At 39.4% G+C, this 18,565-nt stretch overlaps 1 protein-coding gene across 2 annotated transcripts in view; it reads left to right on the top strand.

Moving 5' to 3' along the window:
- Positions 1-18,340, top strand: part of LOC134205723 (zinc finger protein 1) — a 116,005-nt gene extending 97,665 nt beyond the window's left edge. For both annotated transcript variants that reach the window (XM_062681264.1, XM_062681265.1), the window contains exons 4-5: positions 7,854-10,269; positions 13,801-18,340. In XM_062681264.1, the coding sequence (XP_062537248.1) occupies positions 7,854-10,269; positions 13,801-14,000 (2,616 nt within the window). In that variant the 3' untranslated portion in view covers positions 14,001-18,340. The remainder of the gene's footprint in view (positions 1-7,853; positions 10,270-13,800) is intronic.
- The last annotated feature ends 225 nt before the right edge of the window (positions 18,341-18,565 follow it).

Raw genomic sequence — 18,565 nt, 5'->3', positions numbered from 1 at the left:
AACGCTCACGCTGGTTCTCTGCGCGCGGAGAACGAGTGAGCATACCAAGGAGGAAATTATTTCAAATCATTTGTCATGGCGCAAAACTTTAAATTTGACTTCTGGCAGCGCTGCTGTTGGTTCTTCATTATGGATCGTACGACTTTCTATGCGATGGGGTGTGGTGTGTCGGGGAAACACACATTTAGCTGCAATTTGACTGTATACGCCAAGCATGTGGCGTTAACTTGATCTGCCTACGAAATATTTTGTTTCTGTTTTAGATGTTTAGATGTTAAAATCATTGGAAATATTACGTGAAACTTTGTTTAAAAAATTTACTGAGTAAATTATTTGCCCTAATAATTAATTGCCAAGACATTAATTTCCTACTTCTGACCTAAAAATGGTTACCTGTTCCATGAACAGGTAGAACGTATGGACGAGTCGCCTCTGCAGAAGTTATTCAACTTCTGCAGTATCAATACACGAAGGAACGGCTGGGCTGCCACGAAGAGTTGGCCATGATCGGTCACTCAACCAGGGAGGGGAGCACTCACGCGAGATAACCTTATTTCAGGAACTTTGTATGCAGACTTTGGAAGTATGTGTTTACAACTGTTCCTTCGTTATCTTTTTCCGCCGTAGGTTCGCGTATCATGTCCATTCGAACAAATGCACCCTGCAAGAATGCTTGCTCGACGAAATGGTAGCAATATAGGTAGGTTGTGAACCAACATGCACGAATGGGCGTTTTCGCGTCCAAATTCGTTATCAAGTTCGAAACCATTAAAAAAACACACGCGTGGGAGGCCCGATCGTTTGAAATTTGATTAGACGATCACCTCAGCTCGCCATGTGGGAATAAAATGGCTGCCAAACGAGAAAACCGTGCTCGCTCACGGCGGAGTCAAATAACTCAGGTTTATTGTGTTGAAGTGAAGTGAGATTCAACGAATGGAGGTGCATAGCATGAAAGACGAAAATTGATGTATCCTTGAAAGTGAATCAGACCTTTTCATGCGAGTTCACACTCTTGGTTATCAGACATCTCTTCCTACATGCGGGGTACAGACGGTAAAGACATCAGAGTTCGCATCAGGAGAAACGGGAAGGGACGAGTCTTCGAAACATGTGTGCCAGAAAAGAATTTCTGCTTCTTCACTGGGTTTCTTCGCTCGTTTGGTCTGAAACGAGCGGATCCGGTGTCTTTAGGCAGCAATGGAAGAAGCAGTAGACGGCGGCCAAGGGTTTCTCCTCGTCCGTGTCCGTTTACCGATCGCGAGTGGGCGATAAATAAATCACTCAATAATAAATTAAAAATGAAAATTCATTAACTTCGGTCGACGCGTCGGAGTTGGATGCTTTCTGTGTGTCATGGGGAGGTTGGCTGCCACCATTCGATTATGTTTATGTTCTACACTTTGGCCTCCCTCCTACCGTTTGCGTGTACAGAATTGAGGGCTTGTGCGTGAAAAACAATGAATTATCAAATGACGTCTTGTTATTGCGCTGACTCAAGTAGGTATCGGCAAACAAAAGCCTTAAGACTTTTGGCTGATTGGAACAAGTCAATTTCCATCACGAATCCCTCGCGGTTCTTCCATTTCGACCTCATTCAACCTACATTATTGTTCGTCTCTTTGGCGAACGGATTGATGCAAGCCAAAGCATCAAGATCTAAAAGGTAAACGTTTTAAGAGCTTGGGTGGGAAAGCGGGCAACGTGCATCTGCGTTGTCTCGAAACCGGAGAACACTTGGCTCTCTTATACCTCAACCTTAGCCACCCGGCCCGGACGATTTGCACGGCCCATATGGCTCCTCGCTTGCCGAGCAGCACTGCTAAACGACCTTTTTTCCCGGTTTTGTACGCCGTCAGGGTAAATAAAAACGCATTCGCAGCAGCAGCAGCGGTGCCAATGGGGATAATCCCCGGGGCACATTGACGACGAACGCCTCTTCTCTTGATCGGGTGTCAATAAAAGCACTACACTACCTACTGCCCACTGGCAGCTTGTTTAATTTACACCATAAAAATCGAACGTGTGTAAAAACAAAAATATTTTGATTGCAAACGGAAATTACTGGCGCATTGCTGGACGACGATGCGGTAGTTTGAGCAGCGCAGATATTCGTTAAAAAATATTTCTGCTTTGCGTGCGCGGGACTTCGCTTTTTTTTTATTATAACGAATTTTATTACATTTTCCCGTCCATTTGATCATCGGTTTTCATCCATCTGTGAGCCGGAGAGGTAGAGTTGGTGTTTGTGTGTATGTCTGTTAAACGCGACCCGACGAGCGCATTTCACGCGTGATTGAAAGCCAATTCAAAATGGTGCGTATCGCAGCAAACGCGCTCCATATAAAATTTCCATCATAAACCGATCAATCAGTCCAGCCCGGCCGCCGGTCAGCGCGCGCCTAGATTTTTGCTCCACTTCAAGCAAACACGCCATCATCAAACACCCCTTCATCATCGTCCGCGTCACGTTCACCAGCACTGTGTGCTACTGCGCTACTTGAATTAACACTAGACGAGACTGCTACCTATCCAGGTCTTTCAAAACAAATCGCTTTTTTATAAATAAATCGAACTCAATTTCAACGCTTATTGGTCGGCCGTGAGACGTTTGCTAGTTTGTTGGCTACCGTTTCTTATAGTCTCAGGTGGTATTCGAAGCGTCCTACAGATAGGATGCAAAAAATCGGGCGTCTGCGTCAGAGACGGTAACATTTTTACATTTCGATGTGTCCCATGAATGAGTTTCAGGTTTAAAAAAAATACTGTACTGATTTCGACTCAGCTGCATAGATTATTGTAGGTGTCCCAAACGCAAAAAGGCTTCAACCTAACAACTTGCTGAATCCCGCTAAATGAATTCTTATATGTTCAACATCTATTAACAATTAAAAATACCGTTTGTGGGACACTTGAAAACATTCTTTGTATAAAACACGAATGATTTGTCTCTTGTAGTGATCGCATAGTTCAAAGAATTGAATTTAAACGACTCATAGTACCACAAACGATTTTTAATATCCGATATGAGCGAGATCATTGTGATCTACCAGCCTAGAGCACAAATCCTACAAACTAACGAGACTGGATTAATAACAAAGAGACGCTATTTCAAACTTAGAACAGCGCGTTTGCTGCCAAATCGGTTGTACCAATCAAGCACAAGGTTTTCAAATGTTGGAGATGGCGCCACTTCTGTATCCAAGTACAGTAATATCCCGATTTTATCACCCCCTGGTGAATTTTGGGGTGATAAGATTGGAAATGTGTCAAAATCTGTTTTTTTTTAATTCACATTTTTTTCTCGTTTCCCATTTTCACAAATATGAATCAGCTTATGCATTGGAAGGACGAAATGCGTGCACGGTACCCGTTATTTCTAGTCGGAAAGGCTTTCAAAATCCTTCACATGCACTCAAAAATGATTCACAATAAACCACAGATGGTGAAAGTTATTTCATGAAAACTATTGTTATTTGTGGTATTCTTCACGAAAATAAAATGAACGACTAAAATTTTCAAAATTCTTTGGGGTGACAAAATCGGGTCGAAAACCTGATAAAAACGGGGTACACAAAATCGGGGAGTGACAAAACCGAATCAATCCAAATCCAAACCCAAATATAATCCAATTCCGATAGAAATCCAAAACCAATCTAAATCCAATCCAAATCTGATCCAAATAAAATCCAATTCAATCCCTATCCAAGTCCAATTCATATCCAATCCTATTCAGATCACCATCCAAATTCAATTCAAATCAAATCTAATCCAAATACATTCCAAATCCAATCAAAATCTAATCTAATCTAAATTCAAAGTAAATTCGATCCAATCCCAATCCAGATTTAATTCAAATTTAATCGAAATCCAATATGAGTCCAATCCAAATCCATTCTAATCCTAAACCAAATCCAATCTAAATCCAATCCGATTTCAATTCAAATCTAATCAAAATCCAATTCACCTCTCATCTAAATCCATCCCAAATCCAATCCAAATATAATACAAATCCAACCCACATCCCATCCAACTCCAATTTAAATCCAATCAAAATCCAATCCAATCCAAACCCAATCCAACTCCAACGCAAATCCAATCTCAATCCAATCCAATCCAACTCCAATCTAAATCCATCTCAGATTCAATTTAAATCCAAATCCAATCCTATTCCAATCACCATCCAAATTCAATCCGAATCAAATCTGTTCCAAATGTAATCCAAATACATTCCAAATAATCTAAATCCAATTCAAATCAAAATCAAATCTAATCCAAATCCAAAGGAAATTCGATCCAATCCCAGATCCAATTCAAATCCAATCAAAATCTAATCTGAGTTCAATCCAAATCCAATCCGACTCAAAATCAAATCCAATCTAAATCCAATCCAATTGAAATCTAATCGCAATCCAATCCTAATCAAAACCAGATCAAAATCCAATTCTAATCCTAAATCAAACCCAATCCAATTCTAATCCAATCCAACCCCAATCTAAATCCATTTCAAATTCAATCCTAATAAAAAACCAATCTTAATCCAATCCAATCCAATTCCAACGCAAATCCAATCCAGTTCCAATCTTAATCCAATCCAAATCCATCCCAAATTCAATTCAAATCAATTTTATTCCAAATGTATTCAATTTCGATTCAAATCAAATCCAATCCAAATACATTTCAAAACTAATCCAAACTCTAAATCACATCTAAATCCAAGTCAAATCAAAATCAAATGTAATCCAAATCGAATGGAAATTCAACCCAATCCCAATTCAAATCCAATCTTATTCCAATCTAAATCCAATTCAAATCCTATCCAAATCCAATCCAACTCAAATCCATTTCCAACCCAACTCCAATTAAATTCAATAAAAATCCAATCGTAATCCAAACCAAATCAAAATCCAATCTAAATCTAATCCAAATCCAATTTATCTCCAATCTAAATATAATAAAAATCCAATCCAACTCCAATTCAAATCCAATCCTAATCCAAACCAATTAAAAATCCAATCCACATCTAATCCAAATTCTAAATCCAATCTAAATCTAATTCAAATCCAAATCCAATGAAAATGCAACCCAATCCAAATCCAATCTAAATCCAATCCACATCCTATCAAACTCAAATCCAACCCAGCTTCAATCAAAATCCAATCGTAATCTAAACCAAATCAAAATCCAATCGTAATCCAATCCAAATCCAATCCAAGTATAATAAAAATCCAATCCAAATCTAATTCAATCCAAATCCAATCCAACTCCAATCCAAATCCAATCTTAATCTATCCCAAATCAAATCCATTTTAAATGTATTCAATTTCGATTAAAATCAAATCCAATCCAAAACCAATTCAAATATATTCCAAATCCAATCCAAATCCAATCCGAATTCCAAAACTAACCTAAATCCAATTCAAATCAATCCAAATCCAATGGAAATTCAATACAATAACAATCCAAATCCAATCTAATTCCAATCAAAATTCAATCCAAATCCACTCCGAATCCGAACCAAATCAAAATCCAATCCAACTTCAATTAAAATCCAACCAAAATCCAATCCTAATCCTAACCAAATCAAAATCTAATCTAAATCTAATCCAACTCCAATCTAAATCCATCCCAAATCCAATCCAAATATTATAAAAGTCCAATACAAATCCAAATCCAATCCAAATCCAATCCAACTCCAATTTCAATCCAATAAAAATCCAATTCTAATCAAATCAAAATCGAATCCTAATCCAATCTTAATCTAATGCAATCCAAATACAATCCAAATCCAATAACTAAACCAATCTGACCGAAAGTAATTTGATTGAACGGGTCATTTGGCCGAATAAGTCATTTGGCCATGTACTCCAGAGGTGAGCCAGCCAAGGGCTGAAAGCCTCTCAAATAAAGACAATTATAATAATTTGGCCGAGTAAGTCATTTGACGTCTCACTTCTCACTGCGAAAAGTGAGAAATGTAAGTGAAGAACTGAATTCATTTCGAAATTCACAAAAAATAAAGAGAGAAAAAATGAGAAATGAGAAGAGTGGCGTCTCCTTTCTCACTTTTCACAGCAAATATATCTAGGCAATAAATCACTAATTATGTCTAACTTCTCACCGTGAGAAGTGACTAATGTTAGTGAGAAAGAAGGCGTTAGAAATAAAGAGTGAGAAGTAAGAATTTCTCACTGGGAAAAGTGAGGTGTGCGAAGTGAGACGTCTCTCTTCTCACTTTTTATGATAAGTGGGAATTGAGGAGTGAGCAGTGAGAAGTAACACGTCTGTGAAATGTTGAGTGAAAAGTAAGGCGTCTCACTTCTCACTTCGCTCTTCCCAATTTTTTCATTGAGAATTGAGAAGTGAGAAAAAAGTAGTAAGAAATGGGACGTCTCACCTCTCATTCATCATTTCTCACTCCTCATTTCTCATTTCTCACTGTGAAAAGTGAGAAGTTCGAAGTGAGTAGTAGGACGTCTCACTTCGCGCTACTCATTTTTCCCAGTGACAAATAAGAAGTGAGATATGAGGGATGAGAAGTGCACTTGAGCAATTCTCCGTTTTCCGTGCAATGAGCACTTCTCCGTTTTCGTTATGGGAAGTGAGCAACGAAGAGTGAGAAGTATGTAGGGAGACGTCTCATTTCATACTTCTCACTCCTCTTTTCTCACTTTTCACAGTGGTTCTTTTGCCAAACGACCATTAAGGCCAAACGCCGTTTTCGGCCAAATGACCCATTCAGTCAAGTGACATTTTCGATTAAATTACCTAGTCGGTCAAATGACCAATTCGGCCAAATAATCTATTCGGCCAAATTACCATTCTGCCAAATGACTTAATCGCATATATGATCTTTTCGGCCAAATGAGTCTGCCTAATGGTCTGTTCGGCCGAATGATATATTCGGCTAAAAAACTGTCGGCCTAAGGGCCTTCGGACAATTTTTTTTGTTAACTTTATTAAAGTGATTTTTCAAAATTTCGGTCAAACGGCCCTTTTCCATGTAAATTCAATCCAATCCAACTCCAAATCCAATGCAATCCAAATCCAATCCAAATCCAATTTTAATCAAATACAACCCGAATCCAATCTTAACCCAATCCAAATCCATTTTGAATCCAAATTCAATCCAAATCCAATACAAAACCATTCCAAATCCGATCCAATCATACTCCAATCCAATCCAAATCAAACTACCCAACCAACCAAAAGTACGGATAAGATGGGATGTTTTGGATTAATCAGCTTGCATTTTAAATAATTTTTTTGTATGGCTGCGGCGCAAAAGTGAAATTTGAAGTTCTGTTAAGGTGTTTGGAACTCGAAGTGAACCAAGAGTGAAGGTATTGGTTCGATTAGGAACAAATTTAAGTTCAATACAAACTTCTGGTTGCTTGGGTAATCCAAACCCAATCCAAATCCATATCCAAATACAAGTCAAATCCAAACACAACCCAAATCCAATCTCAATACATATCCAAATCCAATCAAAAGTCCAATTCAATCCATTCCAAATTCATCTGTCTAAAGTAATTTTGCTCTGCGAGCAGTGTTTTTCGATAATTCGATACCTGTCACTTTTAAGCTCAATTTGTGTTTAATTTGGAGATTGAGACAGACCTAAGGATTGTGATATCATGTTCGCTTGGTACACATTTAGAAAAGCCAAAATAATTATATTAAAATAATATTCAAAAGAACCAAAATGCCATTTTTCATGAAAAACGTACACATTCCCTCTTTATTGTTAAGGAACTGTCTGCTAAATTATTTTTAAAAAAAATCCAGTGCAGCAGCTCTACGACTGATCCACTCGAATCTAACCCACAATCCCGATCTTGTTTCCGTTACAGAGCTGCAAGGTGTGCCACAAGCAGTTCGCCAACGTGTACCGGCTCCAGCGCCACATGATCTCCCACGACGAGTCGACACTGCTGCGAAAATTCAAATGCACCGACTGTGATAAGGCGTTCAAGTTCAAGCACCACCTGAAGGAGCACGTGCGCATCCACTCGGGCGAGAAGCCGTTCGGGTGCACCAACTGCGGCAAACGGTTCTCCCATTCCGGTTCCTACTCCAGCCACATGACGTCCAAGAAGTGCATCAGCATGGGGCTGAAACTTAACAACAACAGCTCGTCCGTCACCAACAACAACAACAACAACCACAGCAGTCCAACGGGAGTCGCCGTGAAATCGGAAAAGAGCGGCCGACGGTCCGGGTCTTTCCTGCCTGGAGGCAGCCCGGCTGCTGTCGGCTTGTCGAACGGGCAACTGCCGAACGGCCCCAATACGGCCAACAACCCGAACGCATTCTTCCCAATGCTTCCGAAATACCCCAACTACGAAACGGCTGCGTTTCTGGCCTCGTTCAACCACTTGTACCCCATGTCCGCCCTAAACTCCGTCAATCCCGCGTTCAGTCCCTACAGCATACAGCGTCTCATAGAATTGTCTGCCGGTGCAACTGCTGGCTCGGTTCCCGCTGCAGAATCCATGGAATCGCTTATCTTCAAAACGCAACAGCATCTCAACGCATCGCTCAAATCGGACATGGGCCGAAACTCCAAATCACCCAGCGTTCATTCCGATGGCGAAGACATGGTTGACGATGTCACCGAGAACGAAAACGAGGAAGAGGAGGAACCCAAACTGGTTATGGACGTAGACGATGACGAAGATGATGCAATGGAAGAGGACGACGATGCGGAGAAAAAAGACATCAAAGTGGACGAGGACGATGATGAGGAGGAGGAGCAGAAGTTCCCAATCGAACGACGCTCTGACAAAGCATCTCCCATTGTTTCCGAACAGCCTCACCCGGAAGCCGGCGAAGTGACATCTGCGAATGACTACCGAAATATTCTCGATGACATGAAACAAAAAATCCTGGATGCTGCGCATCGTATGTCTGTTGGAGAACAGGTCATGCATCGACAACCCACTCCGGTTAATGTCTGCGCAGAACCGATCAAAATCGAACGACCCGAATCGGTGTCCTCCCCGGAACTCAACATTGACATCGACCATCGTAGTCCCAGCCCAGTACCAGTCGTTTCCCCTGTCCCACAGATCAAGCAAGAGTTCAAAGAAGATGATCACATGGAAAAAATGGAAGACAAAACTCCAGTTCTGCAGTGTCAACAGTGCCAAGCGACCTTCAACCACCAAGCGGAACTGGTCCAACACGAACAAGTTCTGTGTCAATCGCTTCTCTTCCAAAAGCAAATGGCGGCGGCCGCCGCTGCGGCAGCAGCTGCCAGCAACTATCTCCCGATGCACAGCGGCAGCGAAGACGACACGGATTTCGATGGATCCAAACTGTCTTCGGAGCGTAGCGGAAAAGTCCGTGTGCGAACCGCCATCTCCGAGGATCAGCAGAACGAACTAAAAAAGTATTACTCCATGAACAACAAGCCCAACCGCGAAGAGTTCCAGATGATCGCAAAACGCGTCGGTATGGAAGCACGAGTCGTCCAGGTGTGGTTCCAGAACAACCGATCCCGGGAGCGAAAAATGGGCAACCTGCCCAACAATCGGGGTCCGATTCAACCGGACGGCTCAGCAGCCCCTACGATCTTCTCTCCCGATACTCCTGCCCCTAGTCAACCGTCGGAAACCGACCAACCGCTCGATCTTTCCGTCAAGAAACCCGAATCTATCCCTTCCAGTTCGCCCCGTTACGGAACGGCTCCACTCTCGCAACCCGACACCGCCAGTCTCCTCGACGAAGCCATGAATCTCAGCGTCAAATCATCCCGCAGTTCAACGCCTTTCAAGGGCTTCTATCCGTACAACACGTTCCCGAACGAATCGATGATCCGTCAAACTCCCTCCCCCAACGAAGCGGCAGCCCACCCTCGCCAGAACCAACAAATGCGCCCCGCTGCCATCGTACCCAGTTATCCTCCCATGCCGCCCGCGGATTCCGCCTTCGTTGGGATGGATCGCTTCCTGCAGCATTTCCCGCCGGAGCTTGCCCGAGCACCGATCCGCGCCGACAGTCTCAGCCCGGGCGCGGAGAAGCGTGCCTGGCGCGATCTGGAGCAGTACGAAGCCGCCGTCAAGCTGCACGGCCAACCGACGCCGTACGACGAGCAGAAACTACTGCAGATGCAATCGATGCTGAACGTTCCGAAACGGGTACTTTATTCGACGGCCAACACCGGCAAAGAGCAACCGGACGCCGAAGGCCAATACATCTGCGACCAGTGCGATAAGGCGTTCAGCAAGCACAGCTCGCTGCAGCGGCACAAGTACGAACATTCAGGTAAGTGCGCGCGAGATCGCGCGAGAATCATTCAAGCTTTTTTTTTTGTTGTTTTTGCTACCTACTTCACAACTCATTCCATTTGGTGGGGAGATGATAGTCGTTTAATGGCATCGTAGAAAAATTAGAGCATGGCCTCCGGTGCCCATATTAGGTGCCGGATGGTTGATAAGAGCTGACCCGAACGTAGAATGCGATCTACGCGGCGGCGGCGGCAGCGGCTTGCGGCGGTAACTGCGATCGATCGCAATGCTGTTTTTCTGTTACGTGTTGGACGTCATTGCGCCTCTAGTAGATGGGTGTTGGTAAACAACAACCGTTCTCGTTCTCATCCGTCCGTCGGCAGATTGGGGATAGTTGATTTTGTGGGAACGTTTTGCTGCCGGGATGACCAATGTATGAATGAATCACGGTAGCGAACTGGACTTTCAAGGTTTTATTTTTTAACAAACAAGGATTAGTGACGCGAGAAGCAAATAATGCGTATCCTGTGAAAATTACTTTGAAGAAAGGCTTGAAGTTCCCTTCATCATCTTTATCTCATGTCAATATTTTTTTCGGCAATACAATCTGAGATCAATCAAAATTTTAACCAATTCCAAACCGAATACAATCCAGATTGAATCCAAACCCAAGTTCAACCCTAACCCATTTCCAATAAATTCCAAATTGATTCCGAATTTAATCCAAACTCAAAACACATCCATTTTAAATATAATCCAAATCCAATCAAAATTTCATTCAAACCCTAACAGAATCAAATCCCGATCGAATACAAATCCAAATTTGAAAAACTAATTCAATGCAATAATTATCCGATCCAAATCTAGTCCAATGCAATCCTATTCCAATCTTAATCTAATTAAAATGCAATCCAAATCCAATCTAGATCTAATCCAAATCCAATCCAATTCAATCTCAATCAATTCAAATCCAAACCCCAAATGAAGTCTAAATCCCAATCCAATTCCAATAAAAATGCAATCCAAAGCCAATCCAAATCGAGTGTGAATCCAATCCAAATTTAATCAAAAACCAATCCAAATCCAATCTTACTCGAATTCAAATGCAGACCAAGTCCAACCCAAATTAATCCAAATACAATCTAAATCTTTTCAATGCAAATATAAATCCAAATAATTAATTTAAATCTTAATCCAAATCCATTTTGAATCGAACCCAAATACAATCTAAATCCAAACCAAATCCAATCGAAATCGAATCCAACCCAAAATAAGATCTTAATCCCAATTCAAATTCAATACAAATCCAATCCAAATTCAAACCACATCCATTCAAAATTCAATCCAAATCAAATTCGAACCTAATCAAAATCCAATCTACATCTAATCTAATCCAATTTAATCTGACTCCAATCTCAATCAAATCAAATCCAAACCCCAAATGAAATCTAAATCCCAATCCAATTCAAGTCAAACACAAATGCAATCTAAAGCCAATCCAAATCGAGTCTAAATCCAATCCAAATTTAATCAAAAACCAATTTAAATCTAATCCAATCCAAATTCAATCTTAATCGAATTCAAATGCAGTCCAAGACTAACCCAAATAAATCCAAATACAATCTGAATCTTTTCAATGCAAATATAAATCCGAATAATTAATTTAAATCTTAATCCAAATCCATTTTGAATCAAACCCAAATACAATCTTAATCCAATTCAAATCCAATCGAAATCGAATCCAACCCAAAATAAGATCTAAATCCCAATTCAAATTCAATACAAATGCAATCCAAATTCAAACCACATCCATTCAAAATTTAATCCAAATCAAATTCGAACCTAATCCAAACCCAATCTACATCTAATCCAAATCCAATTTAATCCGACTCCAATCTCAATCAAATCATATCCAAACCCCAAATGAAATATAAATCCCAATCCAATCCAAATCCAATACAAATGCAATCTAAAGCCAATCCAAATCGAGTCTAAATCCAATCCAAATTTATTCAAAAACCAATTTAAATCTAATCCAATCCAAATTCAATCTTAATCGAATTCAAATGCAGTCCAAGTCCAATCCAAATAAATCTGAATCTAATCAAAATCAAATATAAATCCGAATTTTTAATTTAAATCTTAATCCAAATCCATTTTGAATGGAACCCAAATAGAATCTAATTTCAAATCAAATCCAATCGAAATCGAATCCAACCCAAAATAAGATCTAAGTCCCAATTCAAATTCAATACAAATTCAATCCAAATAAAATTCGAACCTAATCCAAATCAAATTCGAACCTAATCCAAATCCAATCTTCATCTAATCCAAATCCAATCCCATCCGACTCCAATCTCATTCAAATAATATCCAAACCCTAAATAAAATTTAAATCCCAATCCAATCCAAATCCAATTAAAATCAAATCAAAATTTTATTAGAATCCAATCCAAATTCGATTCAATTCCAATCCAAACCCAATTCTAGTCCAAATTCAATCCAAATCCAATTAAAATCAAATTGAAATGCAAACCAAATCGAATCCATACTCAATCCAAACCAATTTTGAATCCATTCCAAATCGAATCCGAATACTTTTCAAATCGAATCAAAATCCATTTCAATTCGAATCCAATTTAAACAAATTCCAATACAAACCGAATCCGATTCAAATCCAATCAAAGGCAATCCAAATCCAATTGAAATCTAACCCAAATTGGCTTAAATTTGGTTTGATTTAGATTGTTGGATTGGATTTCAAATCCTATCCAACAATCAAACCCAAATTTAAGCCAATTTCAATCAAAATCCAATCTAAATTTAATTCCAATTCAGTTCAAAACCTGTGGACCGAGAATCGAACTCGCCATCTCAAGGCTACTGGAGACCCATCCTAATATTATATCTAATCTTTTGTACAGTCGCATCTCCATATATTGACATTGAAGGGACCATTGAGATAGGGAGAGATCGAAGAATGGAAGGAAAATTGAAATGGATACTAGATCCAGAAAGGCTCGTTGCTATGAAAAAACGACAACAAAACAAATTTCTTTTTCTGTTGTTGATATGTTTGTTATTGTCCAAAGATGGTCTAGTAGCCTGAAAAATTGAAGATATTGACATAAGGAGAGTGAATCCTGAAGAAAATATGATCAGAACACATCGAGATAGAGATTGAGATAGGGAGGTTATCGAGATGTAGAAAGCCCAAATGTATGTAGATTGAATGGACTGAGGAAACCATCGAAATAGAGAGAGATATCGAGATATAGAATATCGAGATGTAGAGAGTCGACTGTAAATATTAATTTTTCGACAATTCGCGAGCCGCTCCTGCCTTTCAGATCAATTTTCTTTAAATATTGCTAAACCATTTTTTTCTTTTCATCAGACTATCTAAGCTAGTGAGGCTTCTCTCTTTATAACCAAAATTAGTCAATGTTAAGGGACGCGAAACAAATTAATAGCAATTGAATAGGAATCCTACATCGCATACATAATCAACCAGCAATTCATCAATTGGAGACTAACCCTATTCCACCAATTTTCTTATCTTCCGCAGGTCAACGCCCCTACAAGTGCGTCGAGTGTCCAAAGGCCTTCAAGCACAAACACCACCTGACCGAGCACAAGCGGCTGCACAGCGGCGAGAAGCCATTCCAGTGCGGCAAGTGTCTGAAGCGGTTCTCGCACTCCGGTTCCTACAGCCAGCACATGAACCACCGCTACTCGTACTGCAAGCCGTACAGGGACGGCAAATAAGATGAGGACCAGGGACGGGAAGTTCCGTCCCCGGCCGGTGGCTATCACCCGTCTACGTTGCCACACCACCTCCATCATCAGCAGCATCCAGCGGGGCCGTCCCGACCGGGAAGACGCGGCCGGCGCCCGGGATCGTCCGCGACCAGTGCGCTGATTTTCCCAGGTCCGCCGCCGCCACCGCCACCGCCTCCGCCCCCACCACCGGGTTCCGGCGCGGTGTCGACGATGGGAGTCTCACCACCTGCAGCAGTGCCATTCCAGCATCCCGCGATGCAGCCCGTCTCGTACTTCGATCGGCGCCTGCTCGTGGACAGCTATCTGAACTCGGGCTTCCTGGGGTACGGCAGCGGGATCGGCGGAGTTCACTAAACAGGTGAAGCACAAGTATGTTTGCGCGTGTTTGTACATACACAAATTCGTCTCTTTTTGCGCGAAAGCTGTTCAAACTTAACACTTCAAGAAAACTTGATTTTTTTATTATTATAGTTAGCGTTGATTATTGGTTAATTTATTCGTGGTATTTTCGGCATAATACAAGGCAAAACGAATGATCGTACTTAAAAAATGAACAAATTTGCGAAATTGACAGTGAACATGAACTGATCCCAGTTTTATAGCCAGGTTTGACGCCATTTTTACTCGGAAGTCGGTGTCAGTTGGAACAGACGCTGAAATACTATCACTAGAAGCTGTGCATTTAACAAATTTCGGACCGAGACCGACGAAATCTTCGTGGCGGTCGAAACAAACTCTTCTTACCCGTCTACGGTAAGAATGGTTGAAACTCTTAAGCAAGCAACTCGAATCTCATTCCTTCGCTAAGGTTTATTTGTGTAGTGGTTATTGATAAAACTTAGCTTGTTATAATCATTCGGATTACTTATTTTTCACGTATTGTTTAAGTGATTTAGCGATAAGACCCGTGTGTCGACGTGTGAAAACGCCGATCACGACCTGTAAAATACTCACGTGAATTCAGATGCCATAAAACAGAGAAAAAAGCGTTGATTTTATTTCAAAACAATTTATCTAAACTAACATCATTTCGAAAGGCTGGGTCTAGCAATTATTGTTTTAATTTTATGTTTTATTTTCGCGAATCCTATATGAAAATAAATTAGATAAATGAAAAAAAAAACAAATCTGAGCAAAACTATATACGCATTTTTGGACCACACGGTGTTAACAAGACAATACAATACAGTAATTTACCCTTTGAATCGAATTGATATTCTACTAAAACACAACACACTCTCAAACTTTCTATCTCAACTATATGAATAGTAACCTTTTTCCTTAAACATATTTTCACTAACAAATTGATAAAAAAATCTATTGCAAGAAAAATCAAGAAGTTACATCAGATGGACACATGAAATCCTTGGACTTTTTCCCTAAAACTAATTAACGGAAGCTGTAAATAAAAAAAAAACAAATTAATTTGACATCAATCGCTTTCACAAGATCTAGAGAATGTGATTCAAATATTGGAATCCGCCATTGCCGCTGAATCTGTAAATCGCAGCCTACTTTTCACTATCGTTGTGCTAAATTTTCACATGTAAAATAATTGTGCGACAAAAACTACTTTATAAATGAACTACAGATAAAGATTGTCAGCGTAGTTATTCTTTTATTTCTGAGGTGAACCAGCCCAGGGCTGAAAATCTCAATAATAAAGAAAAACAAAATTCTGTTAATTTTCAAACATGATGATCACAAAACTGTCCAAAACTGGATTTTATGGACAGTTTACTCCCAGTCTCTATTTGTTTTACAAATCTAAAATACATCACGATTCAAAACAATTGAGCGCCCTTTCTCTACATGCATCATCCGCTTATTAGCAATAAAACGTTATATTGGCGACTTCCAAGTTCTATAGTGAAGATTTACAATATTTGAATCACTTCTTCACTCGATCACATTCAACAACAAACGCCAAATGGTTTCAGCGACTTACTCCTGTCAGAATCATACCTTACAAATTTAACTAGGCTTCAAAATCACTGATCGCTTGCCAACAAAAATGGAACGCCAACACACGTGTTTGGGAAAATCTGCTGTTCCTAACACACTCACGCACCCAAACGCAAAACTGTACAGATTTCTGTAAATACTCGTACCAAAACAACACCGAACAACACGACGTTTAGATTTGAGTAGCAAAAAAAATCTCCTGCTTTCTAGGTAAGGTAAGGTAATCCAAACATTGTAAAATATGTAATATGTTATAAGCTGTATTATACATTTATAAGACAAATATTCGAAGACGTAAGATGCTGGTTGAAGATATGGAATTAATACATCGAGTTATATTGTAATCTTTTTTACAAAGCCGCAACAGTCTACGAAAAAAAAATGGAGCCAAACAGAAGAAAAATACACGAGCAAGTGAACAACGAAAAATGAAAAACTGTTAATTTAGAGCAAACGTATTGCCGTCACAGGCGTCGTCCCGATCGGGACGCACCGGGCGACAGAGAACAAGTGTCTTTTGTATTAACATTAACTTGAATTACTATTTTTATTAAATTGCTACACTGAACGATTATTATTGAGCATTATTTAGTTATGTGAATTGCGTATCGTAAGGGAACGTGAGCGAACACTAAGAAAATATTATATTTAATAATAAAGTATTGTTAAATATTTCTACGAATAATCTTAAATTCAACCATAAAAAATTCAAAATAAGAAAAAAAAAACAAAACAAAACTTAAAAGATAACCATTCCAGTAAAAAACGAAAATGAACTATAAGAAGCTGATTGGTGGAGAAATTCTTGGGGATACAATGCGAAATGAAAATCGGTAACTTGTTTCAGTTAAGGAATTGACAGCAGCTTTGACAGAACTACAAGTGTCATAATTGCTATGATATTGGCAATTACGACTCTTGTCGGCACTCTGCGTCAGAACACGAACAAAATAAAGTTGATCAGAATCAAAACATTTGTTCGCTTGTGTCAATTCTTCAACTGAATCAAGAGTCATCGATTTAGGCAAATTACAGCATTATAATGAAATTGTGTAACTATTAACGTAAAACAAAAAAAATGGATAAATGTAAGGGGTTGATCTTGTTACCAGACAATAATATAAATTTAAAGAAATGAATGGAATGCCAATGAATTTGCCAACTCCGACAGCGTGTAGCTTGCAATGCCCAAAGCACATATAGCCCGAACACGAACCGCATGGACCGGAAACGCTTAACGCATGGAAGCAAAACGAACGCTTCCCTCGAACGGACTTGCGCGCTACCCGCTGCTCGTGCTCGAAACATTCTCGCGCTACTTTTTTAGCAACATTTTGCCTTACTATTGATTTAACAAACGTAAACACGAAACGCTCAACATACTTAATTCGTCGAGGTCCCCGTTCTTTCTTCCTCACCACTAAGAGACAAACAAAAATTGTTCATTTCGATCTAACAACCGGCCAGGTTTCCAAAACAACGAATTTCTCCCGAATTACAGCCGTAATGATACATACGTTATAGTGAATGACTTTTTCGAATGCTCTTAACTAGGTTTTAAGGAACAATGTACATTTTTTTTTTCAACTTCAATTCTTCCAATAAGGTTATCGATTTTTTTTGTCGTATTTAAGTTTCTGTACAAAACGAAATTATTATTTCTTTATTTCGGTCAAAAAAGCTAGCAATCCAAAGAATTTTTCGTGCTCCTTCGTTCTGAATTTGATGAAAACCATTTTACTCAAAATTCATTGTACAGCCTGCGTGAACGAAGAGCCACAACGAATCACAGAAAGGTAGAATCTATGCCAAAAGTTACAATTTAAGTTTAGCGTATAAGTTTCAGTTAGCCTTCGGTTAGTTGAATAGGTTTAATAAATTTCTTAGTTGCCAAGAGCCTTTTCCCCTTACTCGTTGACGATTTGTATTAACTTTATGTCAGAGGTTTATGATTTTATTTCCATCTTCCGAAGATAGAATTTACGTTCGCTGTAATTATATTTAGCGTGGAATATTTGTGCCAAAATCAATAAGGACGACAAACGGATGTTTTCCAAAATGAAAAAGAAAGTTGCAAAAATGAACGTTGTTTCTATTTGATGTCTTACTTTAGTTTTTTTACACTAACACAGGAAAAAAAACTAACCACACGGCGAGATGTAATGTAACAACAAGAAATCAAAACAATGAATGAATGAATGAACAAACAATGAAAAGAAAATAAAGAAAAAAAAGTTACTCGATGGAGATGTAATTCAAAATCAAGTGAAAAATGGAAACAAAAAGTATGTCTTTAAGTATATGAAAAAATTAAAATATATTATATATATACAAAAATAAAATAATTATGAAAAATTTAAGCATCTGTCTCTTGTAATTTATTATTCCGAAATATAAAATTTGATGACAAATCCAAAATCTAAAATTATCAAATTACTCGAAAAACCGCGAGACCTGCGACTGATGTAAAAGCCCTGCAAGTACTTCTTCAGCTCTTTTGCAAGCAATCCTGGAAGATTTTTTTTCACAGTTGTTGCCGATCTGTGTATTTTTCTATGTTCTTTCTGAATTACGTTCGACGCTAT

The sequence above is a fragment of the Armigeres subalbatus genome, chromosome 1, assembly GCF_024139115.2.
Source record: "Armigeres subalbatus isolate Guangzhou_Male chromosome 1, GZ_Asu_2, whole genome shotgun sequence".
Taxonomy (NCBI): domain Eukaryota; kingdom Metazoa; phylum Arthropoda; class Insecta; order Diptera; family Culicidae; genus Armigeres; species Armigeres subalbatus.
Note: the sequence above shows the minus strand (reverse complement) of the source record. Positions and strands in the feature narration are given on the sequence as shown.